The sequence below is a fragment of the Sceloporus occidentalis genome, unplaced genomic scaffold (assembly GCF_023333645.1).
Source record: "Sceloporus occidentalis isolate IW3139 unplaced genomic scaffold, rSceOcc1.0.p SCAF_5, whole genome shotgun sequence".
In the NCBI taxonomy this organism is placed as follows: domain Eukaryota; kingdom Metazoa; phylum Chordata; class Lepidosauria; order Squamata; family Phrynosomatidae; genus Sceloporus; species Sceloporus occidentalis.
Window position 1 is genome coordinate 20,402,014 of NW_028316985.1, and position 20,527 is coordinate 20,422,540.

The window sequence follows — 20,527 nt, forward strand, 5'->3', positions numbered from 1 at the left end:
AAAATTGCATAACAGTCATAACAAATATGGCAGTCATAATCAAAGGAGTGAAACATTTCATTTAATAAGGCTCCTATACAGGGCCGGGTGGGTAAGCTCACCGGAAGAGATCCGTCTTAAGTGCCTTCTTAAAAGCATCTAAGGTGGTAATAAGATGGATCTCCTCCGGTAGGACATTCCACAGTTTAGGAGCAGCAGCAGTAAAAGCTCTGTGGGAAGTCATTATTAATCTAGTCATTTGATATTCTAATAGATTCTTCCCAGATGTTCTGAGAGTGCAGGGCGGATTATGTAGGGAGAGGCGTTCCCTCAAGTAACTCGGGCCCAAGCCATGTAGGGCTTTAAAGGTAATAACCAACACCTTATACTGCGCACGGAAGTTAATCAGCAGCCAGTGAAGAGATTTTAACACAGGTGTTATGTGGTTAGACCTAGATGTACCGGTGACCAATCTGGCTGCCACATTTTGTACCAGTTGAAGCTTCCGAACTTGGTATGAGGGTAGCCCCATGTAGAGCACATTACAGAAATCTAAATGAGAGATTAACAGTGCATGTACCACTGCTTCAAAGTCCTTTTGGTCCAGATAGGGACGCAGTTGACGTATCAACTGAAGTTGGTACCAAGCACTCCAACTGGTACCAATAGCCTCCATTAAATTGTTAATGTAGGTTGGTTTCGAACATTCAACTGGTTTTCTTCTAGTCCCTTCCATTTGATGGGTTTCATAGAACTGTAGAGTTGGAGGAGTCTTACTAGCCATATAACCCAACCTCTTCCCTCTTAATGTAGTAAATTCAGTTCTTGGTTTGATAACCATTATTTCTTTTTCTTTTTTCTGTTTGTCAGATTTTACTTGCAAAGGTGACTGTTGCACATGGGGTGGACAAAATGCAGTTCTCTAGATGCTGGCATCAAGCGTAGCCAGTCTAGCCAGTGGTAAGGAATGCTGAGAGTTGCAGTCCAAACAACATCTGAAGGATACTATTCCTCCCACCCCTCTAGCAGTTACAACTAATAATGTTTGCTTGTTTTGGAACTGATATTTGCAATTACAGTTGGCCCTTGGTATCTGCGGGCAATCCATTCCAGATACTAAAATCCATGGATGCTCAAGTTCCACTGTCCCCAATGATGGTTCATGCACATGGTCACGTCACAGTTAGGGACAATGGGACTTCAATGGCAGCATGTGCATGTGGCCATGCCGCCATTAAGGAATCCCCTGTTGTCCCCAGTGGCAGTGCATGCACATGGTCATGTCACCATTGGGGACAACGAGACTTCAAAGGCAGTGCCTGCACATGGCTGCGCTGCCTAGGGACAGCCCCCGTTGTTTCTAGTGGTGCTTTGTTGTCCCCAATGGTGGCACGTATACACAGCTGCACCACCATTAGGACAACAGGACTCATTGTCCCTAATGGCAGCATGTGGTACAGCTGTGTGCATGTGCCACCACTGGGGACAACAGGGGCTGTCCCTAATGGTAGCACGGCCACATGCATGCACCACCATTGGGGACAATGTGGGCTTGCTGTCCACAGATACTTGAATCTGTGGATGGCAAGTCCACAGATACCGAGGGCCAATTGTAATTTTAAAAAAGTTGCCTCTGAAAGAGTGCAGAAGTCTGTGAATGAAAGCAAAGGTTTCTGGGAAAAGATGAAACAAAAGATTGAGCTGGAAAAGTTTCAGAAAGGGGCAATCAGGATAATCGCAGGGCTCGAACAGCCCCCTTTTGGAAGCAAGTTCCAATATTGGAGCCTGCTCAGTTTAGAAAAAAAGAGAGTAAGGAGAGACATGACTGAGGTCTATAAAACTATGCATGATGTTGAGATAGCAGATAGGGACAAACATTCCTCCACTTCCCATAACATTTAAACCTGGCATCATCCACTGAAACTGAATGATGGGGCATTCAGGACAGATAAAAAGAAGTACTTCTTTGCACAGTGCATAATTATATTCTTGGATTCATTCCAACAAAAAGTAGCAATGGCTTCTTCAGCTTGGATAGTTAAAGGATTGGACTATGGGTGATCAGTAGTCAAGATGGCTAATGTACCAGTTGTGTGGAAAGAAAGAAGGAGGGTTCAGCTGAGTTCACATTCTCTTTGCAGGCTGTCCATAGTCAACTGGTTTGCCTCTTTGTGACTGGATTAGTCTTTAGTCTGATCCAGCAGGATTCTTCTGTTCTTACAAAGTATAAGTGGATTCTTAATATAGTATTGATGTGTTCCTATAGACATTTGGCTTTGCAGGTCCTTCTGTGCTGCTCAGATTATATCCAAATGAAGAAGCCCCCCTTCTGGAGCAGATGGTTCTTATTGTGTTGGCATCACCAGCTCCAAAAACTGGAGAAAGAGCTGGCTTGTGGGCTCATCCCATGTGACACAGTGTTGTTTTGACATTTCCCAGGAGTCGTAGGAAGTTGCCATACTGCAGCAGATTTCATACTGTGTAGAAAACATGAAAAGGGGGCTTTGAAAATTGACACCTTCTCACTCTGTGGAGTATTCTATAGAGAAAAAAAGTTCAGAAATCAAAGCTGATTTTGTAGGGCAAGAATATGCCCTGTGGAACCTGCTACACAGAAGATCGTGGGGTGTGTGTGTGTGTGTGTGTGTGTGTGAGAGAGAGAGAGAGAGAGAGAATGAGTGTACTTGCACGTGTGTGTGTGTGTGTGTGTGTGTGTGTATGCATGCATGCATGCATGCATACAGGCGCCCTGACAGCTCTGATCTTTACAAGCCCCACAAGGCACTTTAGCACCTTCCAAAGTGGAGCTGTCTGCTAGCACATCAGCACCTGCAAATCAGGCTCAAGGAGTAATCAAAGTGTGATAAACATTAATTAGGATAATAACCAATAGCTTAGTGCGGGGGAAGAAGAAATCTTGATTACATTTTCTCATGGGATTTCTACCCATCATCATCTTGATTGCACTTACTCAGACATGAAATAGGACACAAAGAGGCTGCTCTAAATGTAAAAAGGGGGAGAAAGGAAAAGAGCAGAAGGCAAACAAGTCAGGCTGGGAGATTTCTCTCCCCCGTGACAGCAGACTTGAACTTATATGGCTTTTCTGGTGGAGAGAAAACACACACTGTGTAATTTGCCGCCTTTCAAACTTTTTGAGGTGAAACTGGCATTTATAATAGACTTTTAAATGCCTCCCTGAGCAGTCACAAATTACAAGTGTCTACTGCTCCCTTCTGTACATTCATGAGCAAATGATAGCCATGCTGGTAGAAGCTGTGTAGGGGGTTTATTGGCTGTATGGTACTCTTCTTTAGAAGACCAAGGGGCAGCAGTGGGAGGAAAATTTATTTTTCTGAACTAGACTCTCCAGAATTCCCCATGCTGGGTGAGGATTCTGGGAATTACAGTGGACCCTTGTTATACGCTGGGGTTTGGTTCCAAGATCCCCCGTGTATAACAAAATCCGTGTATGCTCAAATTCCATTAAATATAATGACATAGGACAATGGTGTCCCTTATAAAAAATGGAAAATCAAGATAAATTTATACTTTTTTGGAACATTTTCAAACCGTGTATGCTTGAATCCGTGTATAAAAAATCCGTGTATAAGAAGGGCCGACTGTATAGTCAAAAAAACCTAGCCCAAATTCTGAAGGTGGTGGGTTCTCCTGCCTTCTCCTCTCACTGGAAAACCATTGCCAACCTCTCCACTTCCACAGTAGAGGCAACCATGACCGTACTGCTTAACTGGGTAAAATAGAGAAGGTGAGCTTCTGCTTAGCCTAGGCTAATTCTACCTTCTTGTCCAGCGATCTCATCACCCAAACAATGAGGGCAAAGACAAAGTTTGAGCTTGTGGGATGGGATCAAGACAGCTAGTGGAATGGGATCAAGCTTATCCAGGGCACCCTGCTCCCTGACATTGCTGCTGTATAGGGGAGGCAATTTGGAGTTCCCCAAATGTTGTTGGGCTACAGTTCCCTTTCAACCATCGTCAGCATAGCCAGTGATAAAGAATAAGGTGAAATATAGTGCAGTGACATCTCAGGGGCCACAAATTGTCCACAACAGAAATTCTAGAAATGAATATAATAGTGTTGCCCAGGTGAAAACCGCAACCTTTAATAGTTGTGTAGAAGAAGGAATTTCTGCTGGTGTTGTTTGGCATGCAACCAGAGAACAAGCAACACCTGCTGAAATTCTCCCTTCTGTACAACCATTGATGGTACAGGAGGCTCCTCAAGTTTTCAGTCTGGCAAGTTAAGAATGGAACCATTTGATATATCTGGCAGAAAATGTTTGGCCAACATTTGCAGGAAGGGTAGGGGACTGCTAAAATAATATGGTCTGAACTACTCTAAGTGGAAAAGCACTTTTAAAAAAAAAGCTCCTTTGTGCTTGAGGTTTTTTGGGGTGGGGGTGGAGATACCCTGTAATAGGGATTTTATTAGAAAGAAGTACAGGTTGAATGTCCCTTATCTGGAATTCCGATATCCAAAATACTTCAGAAGCCAAAACTTTATTCATGGGTGGTTGAGATAATGGTACTTGTATTTTGTGATAGATCAGTGTACACAAACTTTGTTTCATGCACAAAATTATTAAAATAATTATTTTTATAAAATAATCTTCAGGATATGTGTATAAGGTGTATATTTTTGTTTAGACTTGGGTCCCATCTTCAAGATGTATGTGTGTAAAAATACAGGAATTCCAGAATTCAAAAAGAAAAATCCAAACTCCCAAACACATTTGCTTGGATCTTTCAGATAAGGGAGACTCGGGCGGGGTACAAACCGCCGCTTTGCGGCGGTCTGCCGCCGCCGGTAGGTCCGTGGGGGAGCCGGAGCCTTCAGACGGCGCGGCTCCCGCGCGGACCAAAAAAGAAGCTCCAAAATGGAGCTTCTTTTTCAGTCGCGTTTGTGACGTAGCAAGGTGCCAGGGGCACACTCGCTACGTCATAAAGGCTGCGACACGTACGGACGCTCAGCGTCCGATACGTAAAGATGGCGGCGCCCATGTGGAAGGGGCGCCGCCATCTTGTACGTATAGGATACGTACTAGGGTTAAGGGGGTGCGGAAGCACCGCCCCTTCCTAACCCTAGTACGTATCCTATACGTACTATATGGCGGTATGTATCCCGCCTCAGTTTGTATTAAGAACAAAATTTCTTTCTTTGCTGTCTGAGATAGTTTGGACTTTTTTGTGACATCTTGACAACTTAATTTTGTTGCATATATAGGCCCAGATTGAGCCTACACTACTTTTTGCCAGCTGTTAGTGTTATGGGCCTTGGGATACGGTTGGCCATATCTCAAATAACGATTGGTCATTTTTTCCTATGTGACTGAATGGCATTCTTTTATCCCCAAAGGAAGGAACTGCTCTTCAGGGACAGTTTTGTTGTGGCGGTGACAAACGTAAACTGTAACTCCCCCACTCCCAGCCAGAAACTATGGTACAAGATAGGTTTATGACCAGAAAATGCAGGCTGGAGTTCAAAGGGAAATGGCTGGGATGGGTAATGCTTTAACATATATTCCAGAAACCAAGCAGTTGTTCAGCCTACATGACTTCGCCTTTGGAAGGGATTTACACTGAGAGTGGTTACAAAATGAATTTATTTTATTTGTGGTGTAGTGGTTTGAGTGTTGGACTATGACCCTGGAGATCAGGATTCGATTGCCCACTTGGCCATGAAAGCCACTGGGTGACGTTGGGTAAGTCACATACTCTCAGCCTCAGGGAATGGCAATGGCAAACCTCCTGTGAACAAATCTTTCCAAGAAGACCCTGTGATAGTGTCGCCACAAGTCGAAAATGGCTTGAAGGCACACAACAACAATAACAACAAAAACAACAACAGTTTCACTGTATCAACTGATTTTAGGCTTTTTTTGTAAAAAAAAGTTTTCCTTGACCACTGGATGCTGTTGGCCACCTCCCATGCACAGACATATACATATTGACCTAAATATGCATGTTGTGGGAGACATACTTTCTGTCTTTCTTTAAAGAGCTTCTACAATAACAGTTCAAATGTTTTGCCCTGTCTAAATTGTGCAAACTGAGGAACTGTCCACATTAATTCCATTTTGCTCCCATTCGTTGTGTGGAAGAACAAGCATCTGAGATTTCACCAGCTAGCATCAACATAACTCCTAGGTTAAACAGAGCACTGGTTTGTGTTGATCTCTGTGCTTAGTGCCAGTTTTAATTCCTTTACTGCACATGTGTGGAATCTCAGCATTTACCAAATCCACAGTAATCCTCATTTGCCTCACCTTAAGTCAAAGCTGGGGTTGACTAAGAGCTGAGACTAATTATTTAGGCTTTCCTTTCCTCTCTCATGACTTTCTTGAGAGATGTTCTTCTGCTCTGTGCCCATTTGATCCAGCACTAGCAACATGTTGACTAAGAATTCTGTTAACTGAATACAGCTTTGTGTTCAAAGTGTATTTGTCAGCTTATACATTACAAAAGGAGCATCTACGTTGGGCTTACTGGGAGAAAAACACTTACAGGATGTTTCTGTTGCCATCCACTCAGTTTCAGTGCCCAAGGCTGGAACGTGTGCAGATCAGCAATCCTATACCCTGGCTTCCTTCTTACTATATGCGGTAGGACTTCAGGAAAACTCATTTAATAGTTGAGCTGTTTTTTCCTCTTGTGCTGTTCATTTCTCATTCCATTCTGTAATGTTCTTTCTCCTTGACTGATCATTTACTTTTGTACTTGAGACATGAAATTGGAGTTGCTTGGTATTCTAGGGAGGTCTACTTTGCAGCTTCTCTTGACGTTTCTGATGCTCAGCTGTAATTGCTTAACCTCCTCCCATTTTTTTTCTGGCCCTTCTCATTATTGGAATAAATTATTGCCAGTCTATTGTTCATGGCTTGGACCCCAGTACTGATTGCAAATAACCCTTTGATGACTTATGCCCTTCAGGCAAGTGGTATTGACTTACCTGTTCATAAAACCTTGCCTGTCTGTTCATAAAACCCTGCCTTTCAAGCAGTTTGGTGTATACATATTGAGAACATGTGTCTGATTCATCCCTAATCCTATAGTGCCTCTTAATCTAGACCTGATGAATCACTCTGGCTTTCACTGTCTTTGACTCCTGACATGATGACTTTACCTTATTCAAGTACCTCTTCCTTTGCTGTGTCCATCAAATCCAGCTGTTGGCAAAACCTTGAGCCTTAGAGACAGCCATATCTGTACAACGCCTTTGCCATGATGCACATGTCTATGTTTTAAAATGGAACCTCTTCCGCTGTCTGGCTGAGAACTAGAAGCATTAGCTGAAAAGGCCTTGGGTCATATCCTATAGCCAACATCTATACTGAGCTCCATTATCTACTATCACTAGGTTTTCTAAGAAAACTGATGAAAATGTTGAAATACTGTATACCCTGATATAAGGTTCTGTCTCTCCCAGCATTTGGCCCTGATGTTGGTAAATAATGCATTCTAGGCAGGAATGGCATTGATTGGAAATGATCAGATCAGCAATTCTGTGATGTCTTTCTTAGGTGTATCTTGATTTAGTAAGGCTTTTGACAGGGTTCCCCATGACATTCTTGCAAACAAGCTAGTGAAATGTGGGCTAGACAACGTAACTGTTACATGGATTTGTAATTGGTTGACTGGCTGAACCTAAAGTGTGCTCAACAATGGCTCCTTTTCATCCTGGAGAGAAGTGACCAGTGGGGTCCCACAGGGCTCTGTCCTGGGCCCAGTGCTATTCAACATCTTTATCAGTGACTTGGATGACAGAATTGGGGGTATACTTATCAAATTTGCAGATGACACCATAGGAGGAGTAGCTAATCCCCTGAGGACAGGATCAAACTTCAGAATGACCTTAATAGATTAGAAAGCTGGGCCATAGCTAACAAAATGTATTTCAACTCAGAGAAATGTAAGGTACTGCACTTAGGGCGGAAAAATGAAATGAACAGATGTAGGATGGGGGACACCTGGCTGAACGATACTATGTGTGAAAGGGATCTGGGAGTCCACAGGTTGAATATGACTCAACAGTGTGATTCAGCAGCTAAAAAAGCCAATGCGATTTTAGGCTGCATCAATAGAAGTATAGTGTCTATCAAGGGAAGTAATAGTGTCACTCTATTCTGCTTTAGTCAGGCCCCACCTGGAATACTATGTCCAGTTGTGGGCACCACAATTCAAAAAGGATGTTGAAAAACTGGAGCTTGTCCAAAGGAGGGCGACTAAAATGGTGAAGGGTAAGGAAACCATGCCCTATGAGGAACGACTTAGGGAGCTGGGAATCTTTAGCCTGGAGAAGAGAAGGTTAAGAGGTGATATGATAGCCCTATTTAAATATTTGAAGGGATGTCATATTGAGGAGGGAGCTAACTTGTTTTCTGCTGCTCCAGAGACTAGGACCCAGAGCAATGGATGCAAGTTACAGGAAAAGAGATTCCACCTCTCAACATTAGGTGGAACAAACTCTGGAGTCTTCTTCCTTGGGGGTCTTTAAGCAGAGGCTGGATGGCCATCTGTCAAGAATGCTTTGATTTAGATTTCCTGCATGGCCCTTGAGGTCTCTTCCAACTGTATGATTCTGTGATTCTGAGTGGATGCTTGTCCAAAACATTGCTTTGTTTAGTTGAACCAAGTATTGAGCAATGTCTCTCAAGAAACCCAGATGGACATCCTTTGTATTGAGAGGTCTCTATATTTTAGAGAACTTCCTGATGTCATGCTTATTCTCATAGTCCTGGCTCTAGCTTAGAGGACCTTGGTTAGCTTGCTCTCCTTTTCTTTACCCTGTTGTTCCAGACAGGAGTGCTAACACTTCTTAGCTTTACCCCAGGGAAGATCCAACAAGACCAAGTAAAGTTAACATTCATCATCTCTAAAATCTGTCTTTTCAGGGAGCAGTTTACCTGCACATTGTCCCTCCTCAAAATTGCCCCATCTTTCTCTGTTCTGTGTGTATTGGGAAAATCTTACATTGTCTACTTTTGAACTTCTTTCTTCTCTAACCTCTCTCTCCCTTTACAACCCCTAAAGTTTCATACTTCTTAACTTCAAGCCTTCTCAGCCTTGTTTGCTCATTTGAGTTTGCATTTCCTCATCATAAAGCAACCATATCTGTTAGGTGCTTATTTGTATTTTGCATGGTACTAATTTGTCATTTATAAATCTCTACCATAATAGTTACTATTAGCTGTTCCCAAACTTTTTGATTTGTGGAGCCCTAAGGGCTCCATGGAGCACAGGTTGGGAACCGCTGCCCTAATTATATATATATCCTGATTGCTGTGTGTTAAATCAAATTCTCTTTTTAGAGAGTTCTGTGTGAATGTAAGTATTGATTGCAATTAATCTAACGTGTGCTACTGGCCAAGGTCATAAGACATCTTGTAGGTAGGAATGTGCACTCAGAATATGTACTCTTCTGAGGCTGAGAGAGTGTGACTTGCCCAAGGTCAACCTGTGGGTGTTTGTGGCTGAGCAGGGATTTGAACCCTGGTCTCCAAAGTCAGTCCAGTGCTCAAACCACTATACCATGCTGGCTCTCATAGATCCCAATTAGTAGCCAGGCTAAAATTCAAGTAGGGTGGACCAATAATTATCTAAGGCTTTGTTATGTCATATGGCTGTGAATTCCATAAGCAAATTCTATGTTTGGTGTTAAACATCACCTGCTTATCAGGTGTCCCTGTTGTGGGAAGGTTTCCAAGCTATTGGAGGAGTGTGAGTTGGGTAGAGGGCAGATGTTAAATATTAGACCAAAATCTATATAAACCAGTCATCAACCAAATGACTGCAACAGTAGGTTAAAAGACAAGCTGAGATGATATTGCTTTGCTCTCCTCTGCAGCAGCTTCTGCAAATTTAGACAGCATTGCAGAAAAGGCCTTGTCTCCTGTGCCTACCCACCAAAATCTGATGGTGGACAGGACATAGAGCTGGTTCTCTGAAGAGGATCCTAATCATCAAGTTTGTATGGGACAGGTTAAGTTGCCAAAACATAAAGAAAACCCAAGTATGTGCTAGCCCTGCATTGTAGTCATTCTTGTTTCTTTTTAAAAATGTGTCCTTCTTTCTTCTAAAGCTCCATGCCAAGTGGTGCAAAAAAGGACTCCAGAAGATTTATTGGTTTGGACAGGTTGGGGACAACCAGAGGGAGAGAGATCACAACCCTTCTGTTCTTGCTAGCAGGTCAACACATAATAGTCCAGTCTAATGTTTCAACTTGTCCTTGGGGCTTCACTGATTACTTGGCTTCAGGAAACCCTGCAGTAGACATCCAATCAACCCATGTGGTCTATATTTTCTTTGGATTGTCCCCCTTTCCCTCTGAATATATGTGTTCTCTTTATAACACATATATTCAGAAGGCAAATATGGAAAAGATTTTATCATCAGTGGACTTTGAATAAGTTTCAGTGTGGCAGTTCTCATGTGGTAAAGGGAAGAGATCAAGGGCAGGTGGAATCTGAAAGCAATTTCCATTCTCTTTCACATTATAACACAGTAGACACTGTGGTAGAGTCATAGAATAAGTGTAGGAGACAGGACTTGTTCTGTTTTGGGATTGATATTCACAGGCAACTTGTTTCATCTAAGCACTTTTTGGTTTTTGCATTGGTGGAGCTTGGAATTAATTTCTTACACCGTTAAGCTATCAGTTCAGTATTTTTCCTCATGATTTCATCAAACTTTCTAGATTTTCAAATTAATGCTTAAGTTTAAAGCATGTTTTAGTCAGTCAGATTTTTCGATTTCATTAGGGTAGCTGACTGTGTAAGGGTTTGAACCTAGATCTCTTTAGTGTGTACTGTATATACTCATGTATAAGTCTAGAAATTATAGTCAAAAAATTGACCCCCAAAACCTAGGTTGACTTATTCACAGAGCAATGTAAATACTATACTTTAAATTTTATTAACAAGGGAACCATCCCCCGGTGAAAGGCAAGAGTCATGGAAGCACTGACCTCTCTCTTCCACCCAGACTTTAGTGTTAGCCAAAACCATTATGCCTGCCAGAAATTTGTAGATAGTTTGGCATTGTTTTCCTTTGTTTGATCATTTAGATCCTTTGTTGCATATCCCTAAGTTTTACCCTCGACTTATCCAAGGGTGATATCAAAATCCATAATTTTGACCCCAAAACCTGCCCTCGACTTATACATGAGGTTGACTTATAGTCGAGTATATACGATACTTGACATTCTAATCCTGGATTGGGTGGCCACAGAGAGTCTAAGGGTACTGTATATACTCATATATAAGTCTAGAAATTTTTGTCAAAAAATTGACCCCCAAAAGCTGGGTCGACTTATCCACGGGTCATTGTAAGTGTATTTTCAGTCTTCTCCTTCTCTTGGTAAAGTGGCAAAAGGTAAGAGCTTAGTTCATTCTGGGAGCACCTAAAAGTAGCACCTTCAGTTCTTTCTACCATGATGCTGCTACTGGCCTTTTTGAATGCTTGGATGGGGAAATGGCAGTGGTGGCACTTCTTTGATACTTCCTCTCAAAAGATTGCCAAGAAGAACTGGCCTTAGAAGGATCTGCATAAGGCATTTCTGTATGAAGACAGTAAACTTTGTCCTTTACTTCTTTGTTGTATGCCCCTAACTTTTTTCCAGATATTTTTGACTTTGTTGTTTGATTTCATGTTGTTTCTGACTTACGCTGACCCCAAGGCACACCTATTATGGAATTTTCATGGCAAGATTTGGTCAGAGGGGGTTTGCTACAGTTCCCATAACCTCCAGGCACCATGACCAGTGATGAGGACTGATGTTCCTAAAACATCTGGAAGGACCTAGATCAGGGAAGACACCACACAGGCAGTTAAAATCATTTTTCATGTAAATTGTTCCTTGAATTGCCAAAGCACTTTGTTCATGTACAAGCTAGAAAAAACCTGAAAAGGAGAGATGTGAGTGATGGCAAAGTGAGACAGCCTGCATACTAAGTATGCTGCCTGCTGTTTACCATTCTGCAACAGAGAGCTGACCTGTCTGAGATTAATATCAACCCCCTCCCCTTTAACACAGTATCTCTGTCCTTCAGCCTCAGGAGCATTTATTTTCTAGTGCCTAAGCAAATTTAGGAAGGGGAAATAAACATTAGCTTTTTTTTTTTTTTTTTTTTTTTTTTTGCACGTATGAGACCCACTCTTATCTGCCTCTGACTGAATGAGTCTCCATTTTAGAATGCAACCTAAAGGGACATCAGATTTTTCCTGGAAGCTAAGGCTGTGATATGCTTAGAGGGGAGAAGCATATGTGCCTTCTAGTTCATTAATTCAAGGAAGCCCTGAAGTTACATACACACTGAGGGAAGGGAGTGGAGTATAAAAGGCAGATGAAAAAGTCTTTGGAAGGAGAAAAACTGTATTAATTACTGGCCCCAATCCAAATGCAATACATGGTTGCTTGACAGACCAGCAGTTTATGCTGGCCTGAGCGTGCAGTAGGGCTGAGTGTTCACATGCTCCAAGCTCTCCTTTCTCTGTCGGGGCACCATCATCACGCACCCATCCATACGGCGTGTGCCATGATGACGTCTGTGCGGCATAGTGCCCAAATGGTGCTCCACGGAAGGGGTGTCATCATGCCGTGTGAGCACACCTGTGGCGCCCCTTCCGGGACGCAAAAAGAATCCTTCTAGAGGTTGCTGCAGCCTCATTCTGCAGCAAAAACAGGTGGTGGGGAGCCACCTGTCTATATAGGCTCATCATGAAGGGAGATGAGCCTTTTCCATGCATTAACATGTCATGGCATGTCTGGTTCCACTTGGTGAAGAGGTTGGCTTTATTGGCCTGCATCTTAGTGACAAAACTCTTCAGGTTCTAATCAAAATCTCTAAGGATGCAAGGAGAGTAGGAAGAGAAAGAGTACACTGAAGACCAGTTTCCTAAGGGATGGCATGCACAGTGTGGTGATGGTGAGTTAGCAGAAGTTAAATGATGTGTAATTTTTTGTGGGTTTTATGGGCTATGTGGCCATGTTCTATCAGAGCTTCTTCCTGACATTTCGCCAGCATCTGTGGCTGGCATCTTCAGAGAATGTTTGCCTGGAAAGGACTTGGCTATATATATTGTGTGACCTGGAAAGGCAGGAGTGATTTGTATGTATATTGTTTGTTGCTAATGGCAGTCCTCGGGGTGTGAGGGTCTGCACAAGAGAATTAATGTCTGCTTGATTAGTGCTCATTGTCTGCTGGGAAACCCCTGACCTTGGGAGATTTTTCATTTGCATTTGCATCCTTCGGGCCACATAGCCCAAAAACCCCACAAAAAACTATGGATGCCAGTCATGAAAGCCTTCAACTTCACATTAAATGATGTGTGTTTTCATCTTTATTGGCAGTTAACCATATTACTAATAGCAATACTCATGGGAATAACCTAGCTGAATTAGGGGTGCTGACAACACTTCAACAGACAATGAGAACACCAAAGGGATTAAAACAATTTGAGGGGATGGCTTCATAGCTCCTTGGAAGATCACAAGCACTGCATGTACAAGGTCCCAGGTTGAGTCTGTAGAATTAAGGGCATTTCCAAGTACAGAGCTTACTTTGTGGACCACAAATGTAATTTTTCCTAGGTCAACTCAGGAAGTAGAGACAATGGAGTCTCTTTGTAGTTGAGCTAAGATAACACTTGGCCTGATGGGACATTTATCTCTGAATAATGCTCACACATTAAGTGCTTTCCGTTTTTATACAGTTGCTCAGAAGTGTTGCTGTGTACCATCAAGAAGCCCTTGAGGAAGTCAAATGATCTTGTTCACAAGCTCAAAAAGTGCACCACAAGTGTAGGGTCAATTCCAGAATGTGCATTACCTGAACAGTTTTTATTTATAATTTTTCAGGATCCTTTCTTTTCTCTAATTGCATTGGAGAAAATGTTTTCTCTCTTACTCTGTGATGGTTTGCTCTCATTCTGGACTCCCAATTTCTTAAATGTTTTTCAAAGTAAAATTCATAGGGAACAGGAAGGGATAGATGATGTTGTTGAAGGAAGCCTCCCAGGTACATGTAAGTGAAATATGTACCCAAAAAATCTAGCGTGGTTTCAATTTTAGTTGTGAAATTGCTGGATTAGCAAGACCAAAGTAACTATCATTTTTCTAGCTCCCTTGCTCAGCAACAATTGGATTACTAACCTGAGGATCATATATGCTGTTCGAGCACTTACATGTGCCTTAGGCTAAGATTTTGTTGAAAGTGATGCAAAGCTCAGAAGAATTAAATGAAGGGAGAGACGTTTTTTAAAAATGAGCAGAGAAAGGTCAGCTGTGTAAGAAAAGTAATGATGATTCTTTAGCCCAAACAGTGCTTGCATTTGATTTCAAACTGAACCACTTTTCTCAGAGCAGACTCAAAGCACTGATAGAAAGAGTTGACCAGATTCTTTCTTGCCGCCTTCATTGCTTTGACTCTTTACCTCCAAAATACTCTCCTTTTCTTTTCCCATCAGAATGAAATCCCTTTTGCTTAGTACTTTCTGTTCCTTAAGCACTCACTCAGCTTTTCTAATGTCTGTCCCAAATGTAAGGTTGTGAAGGAGTGATTGCCAGACCCAAACCTTGAAGTTGGTTGAAAGTCAAAGAGACTGTGTAATGAGCCAAGAAGTCTATGCTGTCTGGCAATCTCATGTGGTAGACACATCCTATTAGACCAGGATGGGCAATCTGGGACCCTGAGGCCAACTGCAGCCCCCCAAGAGTGGTTTTTTTTTGTGGTACCAAGACCCTGTTACCAATGAAGTGTCCTTTTTCAACCAGACAGAAAAGATAAATAACCTCTCATGGAGACCTCCAGGAGCAGTGATCCACCTTTTAAATAAGTTGTAGGTCCTTTTACACTGTTTAAACTTCTTTTAAAAAAGAATCAAAACCAGAAAATGACTTCTGATCACTTCTGATTATATTTTTAAATCATTTTGTTTTCAGGCTATGCAGCCCAAGAGGGTCCCAGGGACAGAGAATTAGCCTCTAGGTACCTGAAGTTGCCCATTCAGTCTCTCTCTTTTGATTTGTACCTCAGGTTTTCTCTAAAAGTGTGACTTTAGATAGTTTATAAGTAGAACCACATGTAACTCAAAACACACCGGAAAATAAAGATTAAAATAGTGTTAAACTACTCTCCAAGGGTGTTCCACTGTTCAACAGCCCTTACTGTTAGGAAGTTCCTCCTAATGTTGAGGTGGAATCTCTTTTTCCTGCAGCTTGCAACCATTGTTCCAGGTCCTGTTCTCTGAAGCAGCAGAAAACAAGCCTGTTCCCTCCTCAGTATGACATCCCTTCAAGTATTTAAACAGGGATAAAGTCCTTCATATAAACCAGACCAAAGTTTAATGTAGTTTTATAGTTTATAACCAGCATTTGCTTGGAATTGTGGTTGGAAATAGACTGGCACCATTCAGTGCCAGTGGAACTGATGTAACAAAGAAGTGATATGCTCCTATGAACAGCCCCCATTAACAATATGGCTGCAGCTCTTTGAACCAGCTGGAGTTTCCAAACATTATCTAGGGCAGCCATTACTGGAAAAATGCAGTATATAGAACAACTTCTCCTTAGGAAATTGGATTCTTCTTCTACTTCCTCTGCCTCTCCCATCATCTTCATCTTAATTTGTTCCTTGCCAGTATTATGTCACAGTTGTACAGATCATAGCTTTGCTTAGTAATTGTGGTACAAAATCTTTTCAGAGGTGCTTTTAATGACTGACATCATCTAAAAAATATGGGTTTGTTCTACTTAATCTGTATTTCACCTTGGTCTCATTGACACTTAACATTTTTTTCCCAAAGACATCCAGATCTCTGTGGTGACACAATACTGAATTGATGTTCCCACTATGGTTTACATGCCCGAATCTCTCCATGGCATTTAAACGCTGTTCAACATTCACACACACACTGGATCAATTCAAAATGGAGGCATCTCCATTTTTAGAAATGATCCCACACGACCCAGATCAGTTCGGTAGCGTATTCACACTTCTAAAGATCCAGATTGCTCCGAATTTTTACAAAAGACATGGTAAGAGACCTGGTGTCAAATACACAAACGGCACCACGTGCATTCAGGGCCAGTGTGAACGTTGTGGAAATAACCCTTTTTCACACTGGGTTATTTAGATGGTGTGAATGGGGCCTGAGAGTACTATTTTTTATTGGGTAAAGGGTATCATACATTAACTATGCATATATTTTTATATTCATATTAGGATTTCCCAACAAGTGGAGGCCAGCCGGAAACAGCTACGGGCAATTGATGACAGAGTCAGTCTTGCTCAAGCCAAAATTGAGAAGATCAAAGGCAGCAAGAAAGCTATCAAGGTACTGGATATTTGTGGCTGCTCTTCTGCACTGCTGTATGGCCCTCATACCATGACTGATGGGTACACTGACTTTCCCCATTCACACAGCTAGCAATTGCATGAATGGTTTTTGAAACATATATAAGCAGCAGGTGTGTATGGGGGATACAACTCAAGACATTATGGAGAGGAGGGGGGGAGTATTGTGCGTACTGAAGCAAGAGCTTCCATGGGCTTAAATGTGAAATCTTTCCTTCCAGTGTATTTATTTTGCATTATAGAAGTGTACTAAATATATAAATCAATTTCTTCATTTCTATCCCAAGGTGTTCTCCAGTTCAAAATACCCTGCTCCTGAACGATTGCAAGAATACTCTTCCATTTTTGCTGGTGCTGGGAGTCCAGATGCCCAGAAACGACAGAGACGCAAGATTCAGAGCAAACACCGAACATTGGATGAGAAATCCTTGCAAGTAAGTGAGAGAGAGCAAAAGGGCACCTGGAACCTTAGTCATAAGAACAGGACTCCTTGCTTTTGGATTTTCCCAAGGGGATAGCTGTGAAGTGGTGGATGTCATTTGAAGGAGGATCTAGGGAAGCAAAAGAGAAAAAGATGTGTGGAATAGGTTGTCTCAGAAGGTGGTAGGCTCTCCTTCTTTGGAGGTCTTGAAGCAGAGGTTGGGCAGCCATCTTTCATGAGTGCTCTAGTTTTGGTCCCTTCCAGCCCCATGATTCTATGTTTCTGGGTTGCTGTACTAAGGACTCAGCACTAGTGCACTAGCTAGGTTGTGCCTATGAGTGTAGGCGAATAAAGGTATCACTGTTCTGTGGATTTTGCAGGTTATTGTACTTTTATATATGGCCAACATGACTGCCCCTGAATATGTTTCCTGTATGTGTCTGTGTGTAATAGAGGAGGAGGACAGTAAGAGAGGGAGAAAGCTTTTGTCTTGAGGTTCTCAGATTCTGTTTCCATTAGAATTTCTCATTAGGATGGCTCTTGCTCATGTGAATCTCCATTGAATGGTCTGAGCCTCCATAAGAACATAGGAATGACTGGGTCAGTGTGCATAAACTCCAAATCCTTTTCTCTTTAGTTATATTGCAACTGGCAGTTCCTCCCACTCTTAGGATTCCCTGGTGGTTTCAGAAGAGCAGCCAATAACTACAGAGTTATGCCACACAATGTAGCTCAGCAGTAATTTTAGAAAATATATATTCGGGGGCAGGGAGGATGTCATTGCCAAGGAAATACCCCACCTTCAAGGAGAGTCCATTGTGTGACACTGCTTTCCTAGATCATGGTTAACACCTATTTCTGGGACCTGGATTAGATAGAAAAGCTTTTTCCAGACAAGAGATCAGCTGAACTGCCTCTGGGCTCCCACTTTTCTCTCCTGTACAGAGAGCCCAAAAATAAAGCTGCCTTTGAATAATTCAGTGTGTTAAAACTTTCCTGCAGTTTAATGGAATCCAAGTCTGTCACAGTAAAAGTGGCATGAATATTTCAGTCTACTCTTGGAATTCATGGAGAACCGAGCTGCAGAGTATATGGAGAACTTATTAACCCAGCAAAAGTAGGGTTGTTGCCTGCTGCTCTCCTCGGTTTCCTGCTGGTGACTATAGATGGAGCCCACCAATGGGAATTTGGTAAAACAAGCAATGTGGTTCAATCTCAAAAACACAAGACATCCATATGGTAAGAATGTACCCTAGGCCTCAGGATGTGGTTTATCTTACTGTATCATTAATTCATCTGACCCAGTACTGTTTACCTTGCAAGTATTCTCCAAGAGTGGCCAAGTTGTCTTGGAGAATCATGAGAGTTTTAGGGTCTAAAAGAGCTTAGGAATCCCCTGGACAGCCATCATCACCCACTCAAATGCCATTCTGCATCTTAAAGCAGATACAATGGTCAAGCATTCTGCATTTGAGTATCTGCTTGACCACTGTATCTGCTTTAAGAGGGAGAGCCAAGATGTACTGAACTGGAAGTATTGTAATTTTCTCAATTAATATGAGTTTTTAATAACATGCAAAACCACTGGGTGACCTTGGGCAAATCACTTGCTCTCAGCCTCAGGGGAAGGCAGTGGCAAATCTCTTCTGAACAGATCTTGCCAAGAAAATCCATGATAGGGTTGCCCTAAGTCGGAAACAACTTGAAGGCAGACAATAACAACAGCAACCTGAGGGAGCATCTCTGAGAAAGAGAAAAAATGGTTTGTAGCATAAGCTTTCATAGACTGGTCCTACTTTATCAGGGCAATTAGACCCAGTCTATGAAAGTTTATGCTACACACTTCTTTCATTTAGTCTCGAAGGTGCTACAGGGTCTTTTTGCATACTGATATAGACTAATATGGCTGTATCTTTGAATTATAATAATATGTTGCTGGCCTCTCCAAACCTGCATCTCTGTGCAACCACTCCACAGATTGGCAGGTGCTCACACTCCCATTACCAGTTGAAATTTATGGAAGGCAGGTTTCTGCAACCACCTGTCACTCCTGGACAGAGGTGAGGGATACTAGCAAAGGTGCCAGTACATGATGGTGGTTAAAAATTAAATAGCAGTAGATGAATATTGGTGTTCATATAATTGAGAAGATTTTTTTTTATTTCTGAAGTAACTTAACCTTTTCCGAATAGCAATGTATAATTTCCATTCATTTGCTTTTCCTGTGGCATATGGTTAAAACACAGTTCATTTCTGAGGGATCTTGTAGCACCTTTGAGGTTAACTATGCAACCAACTTGTAGCATAAGCTTTCATAGACTCAGTCTAGTTCCACAGATGGGTGGAGTCATGTGAAACTATGCATTTGAGGAAGTAGACCAGGTCTACAAAAGCTTATGCTACAACTTCTTTTGCAGTTAGTTTCAAAAATACTACAAGTTTCCTTGGCATAACATCCAAGAATGTGCAACTGCATGGTTAGACTCCTTTTGCTTAGTCCCAATTAGAGAAGATCCCATTGAATCAATTGTTGGATTGTGAGTAGACACACAGGTAAATCCGATTGAGTTAATGACTCTGCTCTAGTTGGGACTCAGAATAATATTAGATGGATGTGAAATTATTACACCTGTGGAATTCTGTTTACACAACCGTGAAATGAACATGTCCATTGTGCAATGGCCAGAAAAGTACAACTGCATGTTTAAAGGAACTTAGATGTGTGTGACACCAGTGTGTGACACCAAAGAGATTCCAGCCAGATTTTTTGTGGGTGGGGTGGGGACTTTACTGAAATTGGCTGCCACTTTCTTTGAACCCAGTCTGTTCTTTTCCAAGCAGAGAAGGGCCTGAACATCCTAACAGTGAGGATGTTCGGACCTTCTCTGCTGGAAAGGGACGTATCTCAGATAAGTACTAACGTTCCAATCCGGCATTTGGAATAGAGATTTTGTTTAGAATACAGCTTTCTAGTCAGGATATAACAGGATTAAGAACCATGCAGAATAGATTACATTTGTGGAATTCTGTCTAGCAATTATGAAGTGAATACGTCTATTGCACAATGGCCACTGGTGGCATAGAAACCATATCTGGTAGATTTTATTAGCACGTTTCTAATTCTGTCTGTGAAATGTTAAGAGGAAGCATGCCTCTTGCTGTCTTCATGTAAGTGAGTACTTGTAACCCATTGCTGTAGCGTAAGGATGGGCATCAGGTGACACTACATATGTTGTTGGACTGTAAGCACCCTCATCCTTCACCATTGGCTATGCTTGCTGGAGCTTATGGGAGCTGGAAGTCCAACAAAAGCTAGAGAGCCACAGATTGACCACTGCTTCCCTGGAGGGAAGAGGGAAATCAAGGACTGTTAATGAAGGATGATACAACGTAGACCAATGTATCCTTTGCCCAAGATCCTAGGTCACTCAGCCAACAAATGGGGCCCCCACAGGGCATTTTCTTGGGCTAGAGGAATGGCCTTCCAGAAGGCAGCCCTGGAATGCATAGAGAAGGAATAAGATGGTTCCATCCAACCCAGGGGAAGGTTGGGGAGGGGACCCTATGGTCTTCAGGCATTCCTGCTCTGCTGTGGGCTTGGCCTTTCCCAGCTAACATGGAGACAAGCAGTGCTGTGCAACTGAGGTTTAAAGATTGCTGTAGAGAGTGTTCTGTTTCTTGGAAGATGATTAAGGAGCCCATTCGCCACAAGTGCTGATACAGGTGGAGCATTGACTGCTGCATTGCTTTTG

General features: G+C 42.2%; 1 protein-coding gene across 2 annotated transcripts in view; it reads left to right on the forward strand.

Annotated features, from left to right (window-relative positions):
• LOC149311738 (WASH complex subunit 1-like) overlaps positions 1 to 20,527 on the forward strand; it is a 67,299-nt gene that overhangs the window by 38,307 nt on the left and 8,465 nt on the right. For both annotated transcript variants that reach the window (XM_089526697.1, XM_089526698.1), the window contains 2 exons: positions 16,223 to 16,334; positions 16,642 to 16,788. In XM_089526697.1, coding sequence (XP_089382823.1) covers positions 16,223 to 16,334; positions 16,642 to 16,788 — 259 coding nt within the window. The remainder of the gene's footprint in view (positions 1 to 16,222; positions 16,335 to 16,641; positions 16,789 to 20,527) is intronic.